At 32.3% G+C, this 22,069-nt stretch overlaps 2 protein-coding genes and 1 pseudogene across 2 annotated transcripts in view; all 3 read left to right on the top strand.

Annotated features, from left to right (window-relative positions):
• The window catches only part of LOC149541649 (uncharacterized), a 33,063-nt gene extending 29,120 nt beyond the window's left edge, over positions 1-3,943 (top strand). The window contains exon 3 of the mRNA XM_089795638.1: positions 3,301-3,943. Coding sequence (XP_089651764.1) covers positions 3,301-3,943 — 643 coding nt within the window. The remainder of the gene's footprint in view (positions 1-3,300) is intronic.
• A 4,788-nt stretch (positions 3,944-8,731) lies between these two features.
• On the top strand, positions 8,732-9,160 carry LOC149541648 (putative 2' cyclic ADP-D-ribose synthase BdTIR). Its single transcript, XM_089795637.1, has one exon. It carries the CDS (start codon positions 8,732-8,734, stop codon positions 9,158-9,160), a length of 429 nt encoding a protein of 142 aa, XP_089651763.1.
• A 541-nt stretch (positions 9,161-9,701) lies between these two features.
• LOC149541647 (uncharacterized) lies at positions 9,702-10,836 on the top strand (annotated as a pseudogene).
• Positions 10,837-22,069: the final 11,233 nt, after the last annotated feature.

The raw sequence follows: 22,069 nt of genomic DNA, 5'->3' as shown, positions 1-22,069 counted from the left end.
GACTTGTCAGCTTTCTATGGTGGTGAGTATGGGTTTGGATGGTAGTACTGGTAATGATATCCTTCAAAACATGATGGGGAGTTGGAGAACTATGGGTAGGCATGCCATCATGTTGGGCATGTTGGCTACCAACATTTTCTCCTGCATGACCAGCTACAATGGTGAGTAGGATACTTTGTGGGAGTCTTTGCTTGGCATGCATAGTGTGGTGTAAGGTAGACCACGGGTGAGGCTCCTATGTGGAGTCTACCTCACTCATGAATGGAAAGTTCTCATCAAAAGAATTCCTATGACCAAATGTATTGGCAGGGGGAGTGCCTTGCTCAGTTTGGTTTTGAGTTTGTCTCTACTCAAATAGAGGATTATCATCTCTATTTTGACTATCTAATTCATCAATACTCTGTTCACTAGTAGTATTTGAATGATTCCACATGCTAGTACAAGAAGAGGATAGAAGGGTAGGGATTAAGACTGAATTGGGAGATAAAACACTTGAAGGAATTTTGTTTTGAATTGTATTAGCATTAGAGTTATTATCAAAAGTAGAGAAAAGGGTATATTCACATACCATTTTCCTTTCATTTTGTAATGCTAGAAATATCTTTTCATTGAAGACAACATCTCTACTTCTAATGATTTTCTTCCCAATTGGATCCCATATTCTAAAACCAAATTGGTCTTCACCATAGCCCACAAAATGGTCTTTTTTTAATTTTGGATCAAGCTTCTTTCTTTTCTCCTTCAGAACACGTACATAAGCTTTGCATTTAAACACCCAGATGTGTGAATATAAGATTTTGTTTTCCATCCACTCTTCCTCTAGTATGCCAAAGTCCAACCGAGAAAAGGGACTTTGGTTGATTAAGTATACCATTGTATTACATGCCTCTACCCAAAACTCCTTGCCTAAGCTGACATTAGAAAGCATATAGCGAGATTTCTCAAGGATTGTTCTATTCAACCTCTCCCTGCTCCATTTTCTTGCAAGCTAAATGGAACAATCTTAATTCTATGGATTCCATTGTCTGCACAAAGTAATTCAAATTCCAATGAGAAAAATTCTCTACCATTATCCATTTGCAAGAACTTTATTTTGTGGCTAGTGTGATTCTCAACTAAAGCCTTAAAAATTATAAACTTGCTAAAAACATCAGATTTCTTATGCAATATGTAAATCCATACCTTTCTTGTGCAATCATCAAGGAAGGTGACAAAGAATTTTGCTCCTCCAATAGAGCTTTCCTCTGTGGGCCTAAACACATTGGAATAAACAAGAGCCAAAGGAGTACCTTTCTTTTCATGTCCGGTCCTCAAGAAGCTAACCAACTTTTGCTTTCCATAGAGACAATGTTCAGAAAATTGTAAGTCAACTGATTTCAGCCCTGATAATTGCTCCCTTTTATGCATAATAGCAAGGCCCTTTTTGCTCATGTGACTGAACCTATGATGCCACAATTCTAAATTGCTATCTTCAACTGATATGGTAGCCCCCACTTCACTAATATTTTCTACAATGTACAAACTCCCAATCTTGTCTCCTTTTGCAACTAACATGGATCCTTTTGTGAATTTCCATGAATCAGTTAGAGAAGTGACAAAACCCTGTGCATATAGTTGACTTACAGAAATCAATTTTCTCTTTATTTTTGGAACATGATGCACATCTTTTAATAGCCATTTAACACCTCCTATCAGACATAATAAAATATCTCCTTTTCCTAATATTTCACATGCTTTATTATCACCCAAGTATACTTCACCGAACTTACCTTCTTGATAGTTCAAGAAGTATTTCATACATTAGGTGCCATGAAATGATGCATCAAAATCCAAAATCCACGAGGCTAAAGTAGTCTTGGTTGTAGATAAAATTAGCACACTATCATCTTTTTCATAGACAGTGTTGGCTTGACTTTCTCGCACTCATTCTTGTGCTCTCTTGTAACCTCTAATCCTTTCTCACGTGACAACTTTTGCCACAAAACCAACAATCTCCTCCTTTCCTTTCCCTTGACTTTGAGCACCTAGCTAATTTTGATCTTCTTTGATGATTGTTCCTTCCTCTATTTTGGCTTCTTACTCTATTTTTGGTGTTGACCGCTGTCAAGGCTTCATCATATGAGGATTCCTTGTTGCTTCTCCACATATCCTCACTAAGTAGAGTTGTCATAACTTCATCATAGACTAGGTTGCTCTTTGAGGAGTTATAAGTAATAACTATTGTAACAACAAGATCTTAGCTATTAGCTAATGAACATAACAAGATTATAGCTTTAGATTCATCATCTTGTGTCGTGCCAACCGAGGTTGTTTGACATAGAAAAATGTTCAAGTCATTTATGTGATTTGACATTGCAGTCCCATCCCTCATTTTTAGCTTGTAGTGCTTCTTCATAATAAATATTTTATTTGCTGCTAATGTCATTTTGTACATAATTTGAAGTTTATCCTAAACTTCCTTGGTCGAAGATTCATTGTGAACATTGAATAAAACATTTTTTGATAGAGAAAGAAATATTGTTGCCTTTGCTTTCTCATCAGTTTTATCCCACTCTTCATCCTTCATTGCAGCCAATTTCTTTACTTTTCCATCAATTGCTACCACCAAGTCTTGCTTGACTAGCAACAAATGCATCTGAACTTTGCACAAACTAATATTATGTCCTAAGAATTTCTACACTCACAAATCTTCCATGACCCTGGATTTTCAAACATCAAAATCATTTCTAGCATCTATGCCACACGCTGATACCAATTGTAAAGTTCGCTAAAAGTGCACACTGGAAAGAATATAATAGAAAAAAGAAATAGAAAATGTAAACACATGATTTTATTGTGGTTCATTACAAATTGTGGCTACACCCACACAGGGAAGATCTCTATTATTGTAAATGTTTGAACTTTACATCACATCTATAGCTTCAACTCTTCGAATACAATGCAATATAATGAACCTCCAATAAATATTTATAGTGTCTCAAAGGAAATGAAGAGATAAAAAATTTGGAGGGAAATAATAATAAAATGTGCATAATAAAAGAAAGATTGGGCTTCACATATACACCCAACAGTATAGAACAATTGAAAGGACTGAAGGAGATGATTCTTTTTGATGCTCCTTCAATAAGTTCCTCTAAAAAGTTGTAGGTTTTAAAATAGATATGTATATTTTCTCATTAACTTGTCCATTAATTTCATTTAGTTTAGTTTCTCTTTTTGCCATATCTTGTAATTTTTGAAACCGTTGCATATGTATAAAGTCTGTCTGAATAATACTAAAAATATTTTAGTATTTCAAAGATTGCCGTGGAAGATTACAATTCTAGTGGGGAGACCGGCTAGAGAAGATGAAGATGAAGACTCATTACCCATTCTATTCTTAAATGCAGATAAAATTTATAGCACATTGTTAATGCTGGATTATTTGTGTGAAATAGATCTAAGTACGGAAGAAGCAGAGGAGATTATCCATTCGTTTCATGTAAAAACCCAACATTCCTTCAGTATGTTCATCTTTTGTGCTATCCTTTGGGGACCCATTTTAATGAAGAGAGACATTTGTAATGGGACTAAGATTATATTTGATGAGGATTTTTGGCTGAAAGAAATAGAACTTTGCAGTTATCATGCAAATTGGGTATACATTTGCACTGTAAATGAAGAAAGGCTTTTAAAATATGACTCTTGGATGCATACTAATTGTTATATGGAGAAGCTATTTTTCATGCGAGTGAAGGAAAGTGAGGAAAGGAAAGCCCTCGACATAATTAAAAGTTTATTTACTCAACTATGCATTAGCAATGGCGGCTATGATGGAAATTTTGACGAAGCCCATAGTGGGTGTTATGCTGACTGTGAGGATGTCATTGACATTGATGATTTGCATGAGTATGATGATTGTGATTGTAGTGATGATGGTGATGATGATGATGATGTAAGTTAGTTATAATTGAAATTTTCTTCTAAATAAGACTAGATATTAAAAATTGAAAATATTTGTTTTTAATTGTAGAGATTATATGGAATCATTATTAATATTTATGAAATATAAACTAAATTATACTTAAAATTCTATGTATATCATTTGATTATTATTAATTAGGATATATTTAATAATTATAAGTAATATTGTAATTAGTAAATTGTAATTACAAACAAGATAGTTTTGCAATTAAACTATTTAATTTTAATGTTTCAATATATATATATATATATATATATATATATAAAATTTTATTCTATTTTAATTATTTTTTTATTTTTTTTCATTTTATTATTTGTTATTTTAAAATTTGAAAAAGTTATTAAATATCTTGAAAAATGAAATTTATTTGTGTAAATGTTTATCTATTATGAACACAAATAAAGTACTTTTATATTGATCCACTCTTACCCAGATAAATGTATTTTATGTTTTATTATTGTATTTTAACATACTATAATTTGATGTGTTGTTAGGGGTTATTTTGCACATTCAAATTTGTACGGGTTTTGGCTTACTAAGAGGGTTTGAAAATGATCCTAAGAATTTGTAAGCCCATTTTCCCTCCATTTTTGTCTCTTTACACATTTTTATTATCTTTCAACATGGTTTCTTGACTTCATCACCATGTTTACAAATGATCAAGTGAGCATCTCTAAAATTGTAATCATAATCTCACACATCTCATCTTTTTTACCATATACAAGTTTTTCTATTTTTGGACAACATTAGCAAAGAAAACTTTAATTTTATTTACTAGTGTCTTGACAGTCCTCAAAGATATATGTCTAATTTTTTTTTAATAAGTTATGTTATACTTGATCAAATTTAAACCAAATTACATATTACTATTCTACACTAGATTCTAAACAATTTTTAAAAAATAAAGCTAAGAATTTTATTTATTTTGATATAAATTATGTTTAATGCAGATTTGATACCAAAGTTTCAACATAATATCAATTTGAAAAATGATCATAAAAAGAAAAACAAAAAAACTTAATGAAAAATTATAAAAGCATACAAAAATTCTATAAATCACACTTAACTATCATCCTACCAAAGGGCTTTTCAAAATATTAAATCCAAGTACATATTTTCTGAAGTGCATAGAAACAACTATGTTATTTTTTCCCTTAAAACATCAAGAATAGTTTTTTGTGAGAAAGAGGTTTTTCCACCTCTTAATCTTATCCATTTTTAAAAACACTTGATACTTTAGAAACTAGATTTTGAGTAGCATAATTCTTATTCTTTGCAACACTCTAAGTTTGACTATATGGCCTTCAAATATCTCTTTGAAGTTCAAGTTTATTTGAATTCCAAAAACAAAAAGTAGCCACTTATGAGTAAAAGTACAAACTTGTGTCGCCTTCTATAAAGAAAAAGGATCCTAGAACTTGAACTATTCAACTTTAATGACATACAATCATATTTCTATTTATAATTTGATGATAATGTTAACTGATGAAATGCGTGAAATTGGATGAATTTTATGCATTTAATTTTTTTAATTTTTTTCAGTAAGAATACATTTATTTAAGAAAAATAAAATTGGAGTCCTTTTTTGAACTCCAAAAACTTTAGGATGTAGTTCCCATCAAACAAGTATATGCAAAACCCTTTTTTTCTATGATTCAAAAATATGTTATAGATGACAATAGGACACAAAAAATTATTGCCTTTTGTTGTGTATTTTATTTTTCTTAGTATTTGTGGTTGACCTTATGAGTAACCAATAGATTTTTCCATGGCTACGTGGGAATGAAAGAACATAAAAGTTTAATGATATGACTATAAGCCCATGCGAATATATAAATTTTAACATACTTTTTGACCAATATACTTTTAACATATTAAGGTTATGACTTGAGTTGTTCAAATTTTTTACCAACTTGGTGAAAACTTAGGACATTTTTCACCAATACGGGGATGGAAACCAAAAAATAAAAGAAATCATACCTTTGGTAAAAATTTTGGTAGAAAAACAAGTGCAAATGAACTAGTGTTCTCAGTTGCCTGTCACCTCACCCTGTCTGGATTGGGGGGATTCTTCTGTTGTTTGTAATACTTCTTTTGTTTGATGGAGTGAGCTATGTATTCAATATTTGATCCTATGTACTAGGAAATTGCAGTGGCTAGATACCTATGCATTTTGGTGGGATGGATCATTTACCATATAGACACTCTTCTTTTTGTCTTTACTTTGGTTGCAACCTTTTATTTCATTGGAGGTTATTTAGATCAGCAGTTACTTTTGACAGAGTTTGTAGCTTTTTCATGCTTCAGTGGTTTTTTTCATGATCACTCTTTGTTCCTATCTTCTCAAACATTCCTCTAGTTGGAGGCTTCTTCAGTCTTTTACTAGGTTTTCAAATATCTCTTTTTGGAGTAGGGTTTCTCCCATGCATTTTTTTTTATTTCTCCATGTCTTAGAGATTTGGTTGTGATTGGGTACCTCATTTGGGACCCAAATCTTCTTTCAATAGTAATTTTTAGAATTTTAGCTACTCCCTAAGTTTATCTTAAGGGGGGGTGTTAGAGTAATTAGATGTTTTCTAATTAACTCTAGTTCATTCAAGCAAAACTATAGGTATCTAATAATTAATATCTTTTATTAATTATAATGATACAATGTAGATTAAATTCTCTTCCTATATTTAATAATTATCTTGTAATTATTAAATACCTAGAATAAATACTCTTCTTGTATTCAATAATTATCTTGTAATTATTAAATACCTAGATTAAATAGTCTTCCTATATTTAATAGTTATCTTGTAATTATTAAATACCTAGATTAAATACTCTTCTTGTATTTAATAGTTCTTTTGTAATTATTAAATACCCTAAAGTGTTTTATGTTACCTTTTTGGGTTTTGATCTCCTCTATAAGGATGATCTCTCATTGTAAACATTAACTTGAGATAATTCTTTTTTTTATAGAAATTCATTTTTTGCTCATCAAAAATGTCTCATCTATGGATCTGGCTATTCAAGCCTCCATAGCATAATGCTTCTCTCTTCTAGAATAGGTGTTTGCATGCAGGTGATTCTTGGGAGCTGTGGGGTTGATCGTTTATCAACTTCAACACATACCATAGAGATCATATGCTAATAATATTATTTTTATTATAAAAAATATTTTGTATAAAAGACAACCACATTATGTAGAAAGTACTCTTAGAAAAACTTCCAAAATAGGGATATTCTTTATTGTGAGAAAGCTTAGCTATTGTAGCCAGACACATTAATTTCTTCTTCTTCTTTTTTTTTTTTTTTTTTTGAACAGTATTTTCTATTAATAAATAATATACTAAGATTACAATTCACAAAAAAAGGTCGAGGGGTACAAGATCACCCTGCGAGTGTTGACATGGCCGAAGCAATGCTAGTTTAGGAGGATGGTTCATCTTGATCATGAAATCCCCAATCATCTCTGGGATTAGCAGGAAGCTAGGAATAGTCCAACCATTAGTATCATCTTTAGAGGCCTTGTCAACATCCTTGGTATCAGGCTGTAGAGGTGAGATGGTCAATTCTAGGTGAAAGGGCCCCTTTCTAGAAACCACACACCAAGGGTTGAGAGGAGGAGCCACCAGGTGTGAGGACCAATTAGTGCCACCATGGGGTAGGGAAATCGAGTGGTGAGACCAACCACCATTGCCAGCACTGGGAGAGCAATGAAAGGAAGCTTGCAAATGTAGCATGTGCGAATGGTGGCCCAAAGAACTGAGCCCCTAGCAACGGCCTCTAGGTAGTGTGGTATCAATTGAGGCATCTAAAGGTACACTAGCAACTGTAGAAGGGGTATTGCCCCATTGATTGAGAAAATCTTGAAGGTGGGCCACCTTCAGAGCCACCTTGTTGGCTTGCACTTGGATCTACATCATTACATTATTACAAATGCACACTTTAGTGTACATAGCAATATTTATATCAAGAAAACTATGATTGAAAATAATAACATTTCTATCTTTCCACAAGGTGAACAAAATATCCATCCTAAAAGTATGCCAGATCTAGGTAAAGTTTCTAGGGATCCTAGGGGAATCACCCAAAATAACCATATGCCAAGAAAAGGGTTCAAGCCGAAACGGCTTAAAAAATCATAAATCTAATGGAAATAATTGTGAGCAGATCTACAGAACTAGAAAATATGCAAGAAACACTTTGGTTGGCCACAAAATAGACATTGAGGATCTAGAACACCAATATGCTCAAGCTGAGGCCCAAGGGGAAGACCTTGAAAAGCTAGGCACCAAGAAAAATGAAGAATCTTGGGTTCTGTAATGTTACTTCAAATAGTGTCAAAGCGCTTTCTCCTCTAAGAAAGGGAAGATTGCAAATTTCATCTCTAATTGAGGGTATCCACCATTTGCACATGGGGAGAAAGCCATCAATATCCCAAACTTGGCTTGTAGCTGGTGAAGGGAGTGGCAGGGTACCACTTCCAGTCAGTCCACCAAGGCTGAACAAACTGGATACCCACTTTATGACTTAAGTGACCTAGAATTGTACAACCTACTTCACTTTTGATCTCTCTCGTGCTCTTTGCTAGGCAGCAATGTGGAAATAGCCCCATGATTGAGACCTCTTTGTTTATCAGCTATTTCACCTTAGCATCAATTTTTTTTAATTAGAGGGTTTTCCATATGCATTCTAGATTTGTTTTCTTTTTCACCTTAGCATCAATTTATTTTACTATTAATGGCCTCCACTTTCCCATCTGGTTGAGAAGACCGGGCAATGGATCCATTTGTGGTTCTTGAACCTCCCAACAAAAAGATGAAGTCCTTCTTGGCTGTTAAACACTTTGATGTTTTCATCAACGATCGAGGCCCAGACAGCAAAGTGAATCTCGCTCTGCAGATGTACAATTATCTCAAGAAAGCTGGGATAAAGGTGTATCTTGATTGTGAAGAAAGTCAACTGGGAGACTCAATTTCTTCTGCCATAAAGAATACCTTTTTCTCTACCATGGTGCACATTGCCATCTTCTCACGAAGATATGCAAAGTCTCCTTGGTGCTTAGCCGAGCTTGCTTTAATGCTTCAAACCAAAGCCAAAATTATTCCTCTATTTTTCTATGTTGAAACTTCAGACTTCTGCCACATCAAAGAAATGCTTACAATTAGTTGCGATGCTCGGGAAGTGTCTACCCAGCGAACAGAATAGGTATTTATTTATTGTTAAGAGGATCAGAAACATATCTCAATGGACATAACGTGTTTTTTCATAGTAGAAGAGGTGAGTGAGGCCATGAGCATATGGAAGGCTTCGAAGCGGAGAGCTGAACATGTAATTTAGACCCTCCAGGACAAGTGCCTCCTTGAACTGCAACAATTTTTTAATCCTTATGATGATGATGATGAGCCGAGATTTGTTTTGAGAATGCATGACCACCTTCGTGACCTGGGCAGAGATATGGAAGACAATGCCAATCCTTGTTGGATGTGGCATTCTACAAATTGTGTATGTGTTTCAGTGCCCTTAATTTCATGCTTATCAAAATGATTTATTTTCTATAAGATGTTAAAACATTTACATTTGATTTATTCTAACTCCATAGAAACTTAAATGTATACTGAAATGCAAAGCAATATTATGGTAACTGAAGGAAAGAATCTCTGATATTTTAATGATTGTTCTGGAGATTTCAAACACATCCACTGATTTACAATGGCTCCATATTTAAAGTTCCTATTGTAGCGGTGATATGGATATTCCTCAGTGGATTTGTCTAGAAAATTTGTAGTCTTTAAGACTTGATCATGTGTCACCTGCAAGATTGTGGCAAAGGGACGACCATCTACATTCTCCTTCAAGTAGAATTCGTTAAAAGTTTGTTCTTCTACGACTTTTTACCATTCAAAAGTAATAGTTTGAAGCAAAGTAGTGATTGTAAATTTCAAGTTCCACTCAAGCTGAAAGAGCTATATATGCTTCACAATATTCTAAACAATTTGGTGAGCTCGATCAGAATGCTAAGACATCTTGAAGCTCTGTACGTGAATTTACCAGATAAAAGTCAAAATTTAGATTGGAATTGCTTGATAAGATCTCTAAGAAAACTGACCAATCTGAAAACTTTAACATTGAAGTTTTTAGAAGGGGAATTCACATTGAGTAATAGGGGAAAGACAATTGATGATGATCTATTCCCTATGAGATGCCTTGAAGCCACAACTCTATCTATTGGATTATTTAGAAGGAAGTTTTTAATAAGTGGACAGTTTTGTCCCGTCCTTAAATCTCTTAAGCTATATTCTATGGTTGGTTTAATTACAGTATATTTAACAGGGATGACCACACTGGAATGTCTGGTGTTGCTTGATTGTGAAGAGTTAAGGAAAGAATTATGTAGTGATTTGGTGCAGCTTGAAATGGTCAGCATGAAAGGCTACCGTGCTATGAGTAAGTTGCCTAATTTTGGATGTTTCAGGTGTCTCAAGAGGATCCATATTAACAATTGGTGGGAGATAAAGGATATATAAGCTATTGAAAGATTGAAGGTTGAAGAGGATATCAATTTCAGATTGTCCAGAGTTGAAGAATATAAAAGCTATTAACAATTGAAGGGATTGAACGAAATCTGGACTGAGCAGTGTTATGAGCTAAAGGGTGGAATTTGTTTGAAAGAATTAAAAGGCTTAAAGAGAATCTTTATCGGGAATTGTTTCACACTGCAAAGCATACGAGGCATTGAATCTTTAATATGCCTGAAGAGCTTTATCATTGTTGAATGTCTGAAGCTGCAAAATATAACGGGTATAGAAAAATTAGGAGGACTGAAGGAGATGATTGTTTCAGATGCTCCTTCAATAACTTGCATTGTAAAGTTGCAGTTATAAAACTAGATATGTGTATTTTCTCATTAACTTTTCCATTATTTCAATAAATTTTAGTTGTTCTTCTGTCATTTCTTATCTCTTCAGGAATGTTTGCATCTTTATAAAGTGTTTCGCTATCAATGTACTGCTGAAAATAATTTAGTGAAAGTATTTTAGAGATTGTCATCAAAGCTTACAATTCTGGGGAGAAGACCGGCCAAGTCAGATGTAGACTCATCGTCCATGTTCTTTTGAAATGTAGATAAAATTGAAGGCAAAGATAAACAAATATACAGAAATAAAACTTATTCCATTACCTTACTACTTTGCTGAAATACATTATGTAAGCTTCTATTTATAGAGGTCTTAGAACATTCTAGAAAAGAAAATACAATTTTTACATTTCTTTAAGTAGTAAATATTGAATATTATTATTGAATGGCACAGTTGGATGGCTTTGGGTGGATAGTTGATGGATGGCTAAATTGCAGCCGAATTGTCTGCTACTCAACGATGCTTAGTGGGCTGCCAACAGTGGGTCATTGGGTAGAAATTAATATTGCCAACACTCCCCCTTAATTTCTACCATTAAGAAATTTTACATCAATAATTCCCATTTTCTCTTGCAATTATTCATAGTTACTCTTTGTAATGCCTTAGTGAAAATATCCACCTATTGATCTTAAAATTTGTAGAACTCAAGGTAGATTTCTCCATTGTTGACCAATTCTATGATGAAGTGGTACCTTGTTTCAATATGTTTGCTCCTCTTATTAAATACATGATTCTTAGATAATGTTATTGCTGATTTGTTATCGCAAAGAATTGGTGTTGATTCCTCCTAGTGATGGTGATGATTGAACAAAATTCGACGCATCCATACTACTTAACATGTTGTAGAAGTGGCAGCTACATATTCTACTTCAACTAATGAGATCGTCACTATAGGTTGCTTCTTTGATGACCATGATAGGACTCCTGGTCCAAGGTAAAAGATATATCTGAAAGTGCTCTTCTTGTTATCAATGTTAAATACAAAATAACTGTCAATATAACCAATCAAACAAAAATTGTTACTTTTGGAATGTAGGATTTCATATCCTATTGTTCCTGCAATATATCTCAATATCCTTTTTCCAACTTTCCAATGAGAATTTTTTAGTGACTTCATGAACCTTGAGACCAAACTGACACTATACATGATGTCTAGCCTTGTAGTTGTCATATACATTAAACTTCCAACAAGTCTTTTAAACATAGTTGGATCAACATTTGAGCCCTTCTCCTCCTTGCTAAGTTTTGTTCCTATTGCAACTAGAGTTGATGCTAGATTGCAATTCATCATTTTAAATCTCTTCAAAACATCCTTTATATACTTGGATTGACAAATGAAGACACCTTTATCACATTGAATAACTTCAATACCTAAGAAATATCTCATCAACCCCAAATCTGTCAGTTCAAATTCTTTCATCATTTTTGACTTGAACATGTGTATTGATAGATTTCTAGTGAATATCAAGTCGTCAACATACAAACATACAATCAAAATATGACCTTCCTTACTAGTCTTGGAATACAATGTGGGCTCATTTTTACTTCTATTGAATGATTACTTATCATGTATGAATCAATCTGCTTATACCAAGTCCTAGGAGCTTGTTTCAAACCATAAAGTGCCTTGTTTAGTTTATATACCTTATTTTCATACCCACAGCCTCATAACCAGGTGGTTACTTAACATATACCTCTTCATCAAAAAAACCATTCAAAAAAGCTAAAATAGTTCGAATTGTGTCATGTCTAGAAACTAGAACAAATGTTTCATTATAATCAACTCCATATTGTTGTGAAAAACCTTGAGCAACTAGTCTTGCCTTATGCTTAACAATTTCACCTTTTGCATCAAATTTAGTTTGGTAAACCCATTTGACTCCTATACATTCTTTTTCTTTAGGTAAATTCATTAATTCCTATGTTTTATTTCTTTCAATAGAGTCAATTTCTTCATTCATTACCTTAATCCATTTATCTTATTTAACTCTTTCATCAAAATACAATGGATCACAAGAAAATAAAGCAAAATTTGAGTAAATGTCTACATTCTCTTCTTCTTTTTCATATATCTCATTTAAGCTTTGTGTCTTCTTACCTTTGTCACTTGGTCTTGAGAATGTAGAATCTGATTTATCACATACATTTGAACCTGAAGGTGACGCTCCCTGCCCAAAGTTTCTTGGTGGAGTATTAGGTGGTGATTGAGTCCCTTGTTCCTTCAACTCATCATCACTTTGTAATATCAATGATCCTCTTTTGACTTATTTGTCATCATTTATATGCCATGAATCTTCTTCTTCAAATTTATCATCCTTGGTAATGATCAATTTCTTTGAAACAGGGTTATATAATCTATAAGCCTTTGATTCTTCACTAGAACCAATAAAGATACATTTTTCACTTTTATCATCTAGTTTCCTTCTCAATTCAGATGACAGTAATGAATAAGAAACACATCCTAAAACTCTAAAATAAGATACATTATGTTTCTTACCATTCCATGCTTCTTGTGGAATTGTATTCTTAACACTCGTTGTATGACTCATGTTCAAGGTGTATACAACACATGCTACTGCTCCTACCCAAAACTCATTGGATAGATTTTTTCCCTTCAACATACTTCTTGCCATTTCCCTTATGGTTCTATTCTTCCTCTTTGCTACACCATTTTGTTGTGGTGTGTAGCTTATGGTAAATTGCTTCTTAATTCCATGAAATCTACAAAATTGTAGAATCTTGTTAGAACTGAATTCACCACCTCTATTAGATCATAATATCTTGATGTAGAGACCACTTTGTTTTTCAACCAAAGTTTTAAATTTCTTGAATTTTTAAAAAGCTCCACTCTTTTGTTTGAGAAAGTATATCTAAGTCTTTTTGCTAAAATCATCAATAAATGTTAGGAAATATATACTTCCTCCTAAAGATGGAGTTTTCATAGGTCCACATATATCAGTGTAAACTATTTCCAACGGTGCTCTTGCTCTATATGAACCTCCTACTAGGAAGCTTTCTCTATGTTGTTTTTCCAATATTCAAATTTCACATGAACTTGGTGGTTCACTATTTGAGGCAATCCTTTCACCATATTTTTCTTTTGTAACAAGCTCAAAGCATCAAAATGAAGATGACCATACCTCAAATGACATAGCCACAACTGATTTGAGAATACCACCTTGAAACTAATTTCTTTTCCTCCTTGAATGCAATGAATCTGGAGGGGGAACTTTTGATTTTGTGTCATGTTTACCCTTGCAATTAACCTACCACCAGGATTTCTATCCAAGATTGTGCAAACATCATTATCTAAAGAAACTTTGTAACCTTTTTGTACTAGTTGACCAAGACTTATGAGATTGTGTTTTAATCTAGGCACAAAATACACATCAAGAATATATCTTTTTTCTCCATTTTTTTTCAAGACATTTATAACACCTTTTCCCATTATAGAGACTTTACTATCATTTCCTAGCTTTACTTCAATTTTTTTAGAATAATCTAGGCTACAAAACAAATCTTTATTTCTAGTCATATGGTTACTACATCTACTATCTAGGAACCATATATCACTATAACTTTCTTGAGCAACATTACAAGTTATAAATAAACTTCTTGAATTGTTATCAGATACATCTAAGTAACTATCACCATTCTTTTCAATCCCTTCTTGTTTTTTTCTACATTCACTTGCAATATGACCAAATCTCTTACAATAATGACACTAAATTCGAGATTTATCAAACCTTGATGATGGGTGTTGGAATGAACTTTTATGATGTCCTCTATACAAACTTTGAATGGATTGATTTGTTCTTTCTTCTTGAGTTGGACTTCCATGTCCATCTATGCTTCTACCTCTTCCTCTTCCTCTGTAGTTTGATCTTCTTCTTCCCTTACCAAAAGATATCTATGATCTAAAAGCATTCTCCAAAGAAGAATTATTATTTTTGTTCATCAATAAAGAATATTGTCAAATCCTTAGATTCTTCAATGGCAACAACAATGGCATCAAATTTTCTAGGCACAAAATGATGTATCTTTTCAACAACCTTTTGATCTATCAAATCATCACCATATGATCTAATCTAATTAACCATATTCATTATTTGATATAGAAATTGATCAATTGAGTCTGAATCCTTTATACACAAATTTTCAAAATCACACCTTAAAGTTTGCAATTTAGAAATCTTAACTTTTGATGTTCCTTGATATGTTGTTTCTAAAATATCCCATGTAATTTTAGACTTTTTAGCTGTAGAAACCTTAGGGAAAATTGATTCATCTAAAGATTGTTGAATTCGAAACAATGCTTTAGCATCATTTTTCCTGTTATATTGTAATTTATGTTTTTCATCTTGTGATAATGCAAACTCATCTTGTGATTCATTAAAACCCTTTTCAAAAGATCCCATATTCCTTGAGAACAAAATAATGTTTTCATTTTTATAGCCCAAAATTCATAACTTTTACCAGAAAATATTGGAATTTTTGGTTGAGCTATACTACTTCCTGAAGCCATATTATTACACATAGTTACAACTACACCTAACAATTTTAAACTTTACTTTACAAAGAAAATCCACCAAACAAGTCTAATTCAATGACATATAGCTTAAACAAACAACAATATAATACTTATTTTCCCCTTTGAACAATTATTTTTCTTGTTCATTAGACTTCACTCCATGAAATCACCTCATACCTGCTCTCAAACATTAAACTAACATCTTTTCTTATCTAGATCTTCATAGCAATCAATCTCCAACTTTAGAAGCTTTTGATTTGCAATAAAGAAAACAATAGAAGCTATATTCACTGCTACAACGGTTATACTTATCAACAAATATTTATTTTCTTCCTAGGTCTAGCTCTTCATGCTCTAATACCAATTTGAAGGCAAAGATAAACAAATACATAGAAATAAAACTTATTTCATTTCCTTACTACCTTGTTGAAATATATTACATAAGCCTCAATTTATAGAGGTCTTAGAATTCTCTAGAAAATAAAATACAATTATTACATATCTTTAGGTAGTAAATATTGAATATTATTGTTGAATTCCACAGTTGGATGGCTTTCAGCAGATGGCTGATGGATGACTAAATTGTGGTTGAATAGTATGCTACTCAATGGCACTTAGTAGGCTGTCGATAGTGGGTCATTGGGAAAAAATTAATACAACCAACAAAAATTGGTAAAATATTGCATATGGTGGATTATTTCTGTGCAACAAAGAATAGCTATCTAAGTATGCAAGAAGTAGAGGAGATGATCCATTCGTTTCATATAAACACTCAAAATTCACTCAGTACATTCATCTTTTGCACTATGCTTGAGGGTCGTATTTTAATGAAGAAAGACATTTATAAAGGGACTGAGATTTTCATTGCCGGGAATAGTGGGCTAGAAGAAATACAACTCTGCAGTTGTGGTGAAGAGTGGATATACATGTTGGTTGTCAATGAAGAAAGCTCTAAAAATGACTCCTGGATGACATCAAACATAGATTGTTGTATAGAGAAGGCATTTTTTATTGTAGTGAAGAAAGACGAGGAAAGGAAAGCCCTCCACATTTTACAAAACTTATTTACTCAACTATGCCTTAGCAATGGCATATATCATGAAATCACTGACCAAGTATATATGCAATCTAATGAGAAAAAATATTATGACATTTACATTGATGATTTCCATTATGATGGCTATGATTGTTGTGATGATGATTATTATGATCAAGAGGATGATGATGACCACTAAGGATGATGAACATGATGATGAGGATGATGAACATGATTGTCATGGTGGTGTAATTAAGTTTTAATTGAAAGTTTAGTTGTAAATAAGATTATAGCTATTAAAAGAAATTATTTATTTTAATTGTAGAGATCATAAAAAATTATTATTAATAAATTCTACTATGTGCGTTATTAATTAAATTGATTAATTTTTATTTAATACAACATTTTCAGATATGAAAATAATTTGATTTGAATTGTTTAAATAGGTTATTTTCAAAGTACATAAATAAAATATTATCATATTTTACTAATCAAAATATTTTAAAGAATGTAAGTTGATAGAATGTTGATTGAAGAAAGTCATTTATAGAACTATAAAGTGTTCAATAAGTCACATAAAGTTTTAGTGATTTATTGAAAGGGTAAGCTCTGTGAATTCTAGTCATGCAACAATTGAAAGCACTTGAGCATTGATGATTTTAGATTCGCATCATCTTTATCTAGTAATGTAAGGTCTATTAGGACCATTACTCTTAAGATAGTTAAAATTATTGTGCATAAATAGAATAAAGTATTATAATGAATAATCTAACAAATAGTGAACAAATTTGAATTGACTATGAAAGTAGAACATGGCCAACCACTGATGAAATAAGAAAAGGTGTCATTAAAATTAGCCAAAAATTATGAAACACAACATTATAATCATGGGGTGAAACACTTTTGAGAAAAAAAAAATCGTTAAAGAAAATTTTGGAACTATGAGTAGTTAACCCTAGAATTTTGAAACTATGAGGTGTTTTGGGTTATTGATGATTCATTTGGTTCACTCCTAGCTATGGATAATATCACCTAAAAAAAATCTAGACTTCTTTTTATGCCTATTTTTGTAAATATGAGGAGAAACAATTTAGTAGCTACCCAAGCTAACTTTGTGAACCTATAGTTCCTAATCTATATGTCAAAATTTGCCAATTTTTTGGTGAACGTTTGTAGGTGAGTGAAGAGACTAAAGCTAACTTTTCACCTTTCTTACATTTATAGAGCTCTTTCTAGAACTCATATAATGCAAGGTGGTCTGAAAGTGTCATCTTAAAATATTCACCTAAAAAAATTATGGATATTGATTAGGTTTCATTGAATCTAGACTATGGCATGATCATTGGTGTTTGTTATTTACATTATAAGGTTTTTGTTTTACTTATGGTCACATTTGTGGGAGCTTGTTTCTCTCCAATTCAGTTTGGTTTACTAATGTTTCAGCTATTGGTTCATGGATTCTACTAGTCTATCAATATAGGTATGGTAGAATAATTGTGAGCATGAAACATATGTGATATAAGTGGTCATACCTTCATTAGATTAAGGGAGCTCCAATGAATCTGATCTAATTGGTAGCCTTTTTTAGGTTTTGGCATATCTACAAAGATTTTTTTGTTGGATTTTTGAAAGGCCTCCTTGAACTACAACATCATGTTGATTGGTATGAATATGAGCCAAGAATTGTTTTGAAAATGCTTCACCACTTGGGTAGAGGTATGGAAGGCAATGGTAATCCTTGTTGGTTGTGGCATCATACAAAACTTTAATAGAATTTTTTTTTTTTTTATACGATGTTAAAACATTTAGACTTGACTTATAATTAACACTTTTTTTTAACTCAAGACAAATTTAAATGCAAACTAGCATCTAGATAATGTAATTAAAGTGAATTTAAAAGGGCTAATAATACTAAAATTTCTAGTGTAGCTATGTTGTATATATTTGAGACAAGTTTTATGCAATGATGTGTTGCAGCTTGAATTTATCAGCATAAAACATTGTTGTCCTAAAAGTGATTTTCCTAATTTTGGGTGTTGTAGCTGTCTTAAGGAGATCTGTACTATTGATTGGCAAGAGCTGCAAAATATATTAGATATTGAAAGATTGAAAGTGTTGAAGAGGATCTAGATTGCAAATTGTCCACAATTGAAGAATTTAAAATATATTGAACAATTGAAGGAATTGAACATAAAATGGATTGAGAAGTGTGACCATCTAAAGGGAGTAACTTGTTTTAAAAATTGAAAAGTATTGATTGGAGAGTATTATCATTTTTTTATGTATGAAGCTATAGAATATAAGGTTTATGGGAGAACTAAAAGGACTAAAGGAGATGATTATTCGAGATGCTTCTGAAACTAGTGCTTGCACTAGAGCAGGGTGCAAGTGTGTAGCCAATAGGTGATAGGTGTGGGAGGTGGGATATTGGAGAGTAGCTTTAATATTTTGTGAGAGACTCTAACATCATAATCTATAACTTATAGGATTATCACATAAATATTATGGTCTTTTTCGAGGTATGAATATGGAGACAATGTGTTTGCTCTACAAAATAATTTATTTCTAGGTTTTCATGTTGATGATGGATCCATGGTTAAAGTACAAATTTTGATAGGCATGAAGTTAGGTGAGAAGATCAAAAATTTAGGAAACTTGAAGACCATACTAAGGGTTATATCATTTCAATCCCTTGGGCAAAGACAATGGAATGCAAAATAGTATTCTCACTTCATGTGACTCAAATTTCTCATGATACATTTGAAATTACTTAATAGGGAAAAAAAAAAAAAAAAATCCCCTCATAATATGCTTTTGTTTCATAAAGAAGCACCCAACAAATCAAAACTATAAATTTCACCAATTAAGTCTCTTAGTTTATAGATTGTATTACATCAAATGATGAAACTAACCAAGATAAAAAAAAAGGTGCAATCATTGCAAAGATCAATGCCATCAAATTCCACTACTATTAGTTTAGAAAAGAAATATACACCCAATCTTTGGCAGAGAAAAATCCAATCTTTGAAAGAAAAAAATTAGATCTTTGTAGAAATAATAAAATAAATTCTAATTGAGCTAAGAAATGTTCAATTCAATAGTGGTATAATTAAATATATAACTTGTCTTGTTTTCCCTTTATGTTTTGGGTCGAGTTCTAGGGTTATCTTGTCGCAGAGATGAACTTCATAACATCTACTCTATTTGTGCCTATTACATGACTAGATGAAGTGACTACACATAAAGATGGAATTTCTTTCACCATATGCAGATTCTTTTCACCAATTGATCTCATAGTCTAGCAATTTATATTTTAACAATGATGACTAAAATGACTAAGAATTGAAGACAATACATATACACCAAAATTATTTAAGACTTTTGGAATATAGTTGTATGTTGGGATCAACAAGGATTAGATGCTTGACAAATCTCTAGAGGTTTCGAGCCTAGTGGCCTAGTTGTACATTGTTCTAGACCATTTGACTACTCTATATAAGATCCTTTCAAAATTTGAATTTGTTTCCCCTCAATTAGCAAAACCTATGCATACAATTCAATACCAGTGTCATTTGAAAAGGATGAATGGATCAAGTTTTTCTTAATGCAAGGAGGTGGCCTTGTAATGCATGTGTCATCTCTTCTTGTAAGATATGTGTAGTATTTATTTATTTACAAGACTACTAGTTTGGAAGGAAAGTTGTGAATCCAACTCAACTCAATAAAGACACTTAGAAATGAGCATAGTCTCACAACCATAGACTTAAATGATGGCTATGTCAAGGAAGTCATTTCTTCCTAAAGAATATTACTATGTATTAGTCCTTAGTGAGTATTGAAGTCTACAGACATATGTAAAGAGCTAGACATTGGTATTTGGCCCCATTCACTGAGTTATCATTCAATTGTAAAATCAGAACTCATCTACAGCTCCTAACATACAATAGTCCCACACAGTCAATAATATTAATATCTAGTTTTGTTCTTAGTAATAAAGCACTATGAGTATAGGAGTAATGTTGTCTACACAAACTTAGAAGACTATCATTCTGAGACTATTATTACTATAGAAGCAAACCCATTGTGAATTTAGAAAGTTATAATAGTAGCCTGCAAAACATCTAAATATGTCACAAGTTGTTAAGTGAGTAGGTTGGGCTCACAAATCAGAGTATCAGAGTTGTGTCTAGAGTTTCACGGGTTGTTGATTAACTATTTACCAAATCAATGCAATAATGTAGAGGACACTTTGATAGTATTGGTTGTTCCATTATAACTCACAATCTAAATAATTTATTGAGGCAAAGGCATTAGTAAGTAATCATTTTAGATCAAAACAAAGGCAAGATATTATACACACTCTAGATATCTTTGTGTTATTGTTCAAAATTTCAAGGATGTGTAATGCAATTGGACCTTATCAACCAATACCACTCTCTATTTCTTACATGTGGGACATATAAACCTATAATTGAAAACCTTACTTGAGAATAATAGGTTTATGTTCTATAAAGATGCTTATACAATATATTCATATTTATTATTTTTAGCTTTCACTTTACTATTATTTTACTTATATGAAATAAATATCGCTAAATAATATTTTAAAAAAACATAAAACATAAAATTTAACAAGGGTTGCACTAGTATAGCTGGAGTTCTACCTCTCATAAATAAAATCATATATTGCAATGATACATGTGTAATTCCTTTAGAATTTTGAGAGCAACTTTTCTTGGCTTTATGATAATTTCATTGAACTAGGTCCTTTCCTGTGTAGAGTTAACAAATATGTTCCAAGCAGTGACCATCAAATGAAGCTTGCAGCCCAATGTGTATGATGGTACACTATTTTGAGCTTCAAGTGTCTTTATTGGCCCTCTCTTAGTCTTCTAGTTGTAACTCATAATAAGCATGATTGTTCCCTTGGTATAATTTATGGTCTGTGGTAATAGCCCTTCTTATCACATCCCTCCCATTGCATTATAAGGGACATGCCTTCAGTTTAATCTATCGCCTCCATATTTTCACTTACTAATTCCTTTACTTTGATTCCCATGATAGATGAGAGTTCCAACCTCGATAGACATGGCCAACAACTAAATTGTAACCCACGCCCATTCTAAATAGCTCAAAATTAAGCCAGTGGCCAATTCAGGCCTTCTTACTGGTTCAAACTAGGTACTTTTAAATTGCAACTTTCTAATGATGTTATGATAGGAGTATTGGTAGTAGGAATGTTTCTTCTATTTCAATAAGACATTCTGAAGTGTTGGATGCACCTAATCAATATGTGGTAAGGATTTAGTTCCAGTATATGTATTTAAGAAGAAGCCACCAAGAATGATTGATGTGTGTGTGTGTGCGTGCGCGTGTACACACACACACACACACACAGACAATGTAAGGGTCAGTCAGGACTCAGAATTGAGTAAAGTGAGATTTTTACTATTTAAAATTCTACTGTCTAAATTTTAGTTTTATCATTCTTAGGATTGAATCAAATAAGAAAAGTTGTTTTTTTTATATTCAACATGTATCTACATGTGTATATTTAAAATGTTTGGCTACATTGTCTTTGTGTATAATATCCATAATACTCATCCATCACAAAAATTGCAAAATTTTGTCAT

This window comes from Cupressus sempervirens, chromosome 8 (genome assembly GCF_028749045.1).
Source record: "Cupressus sempervirens isolate cs-2001-9-10 chromosome 8, ASM2874904v1, whole genome shotgun sequence".
NCBI lineage: Eukaryota > Viridiplantae > Streptophyta > Pinopsida > Cupressales > Cupressaceae > Cupressus > Cupressus sempervirens.
This window is presented reverse-complemented; position numbering and strand designations above follow the sequence as displayed.

What these genes read in the sequence shown, in the direction of transcription:
- LOC149541648 (XM_089795637.1), top strand. Translation starts at nt 8,732, where the DNA reads ATGGATCCATTTGTGGTTCTTGAACCTCCCAACAAAAAGATGAAGTCC.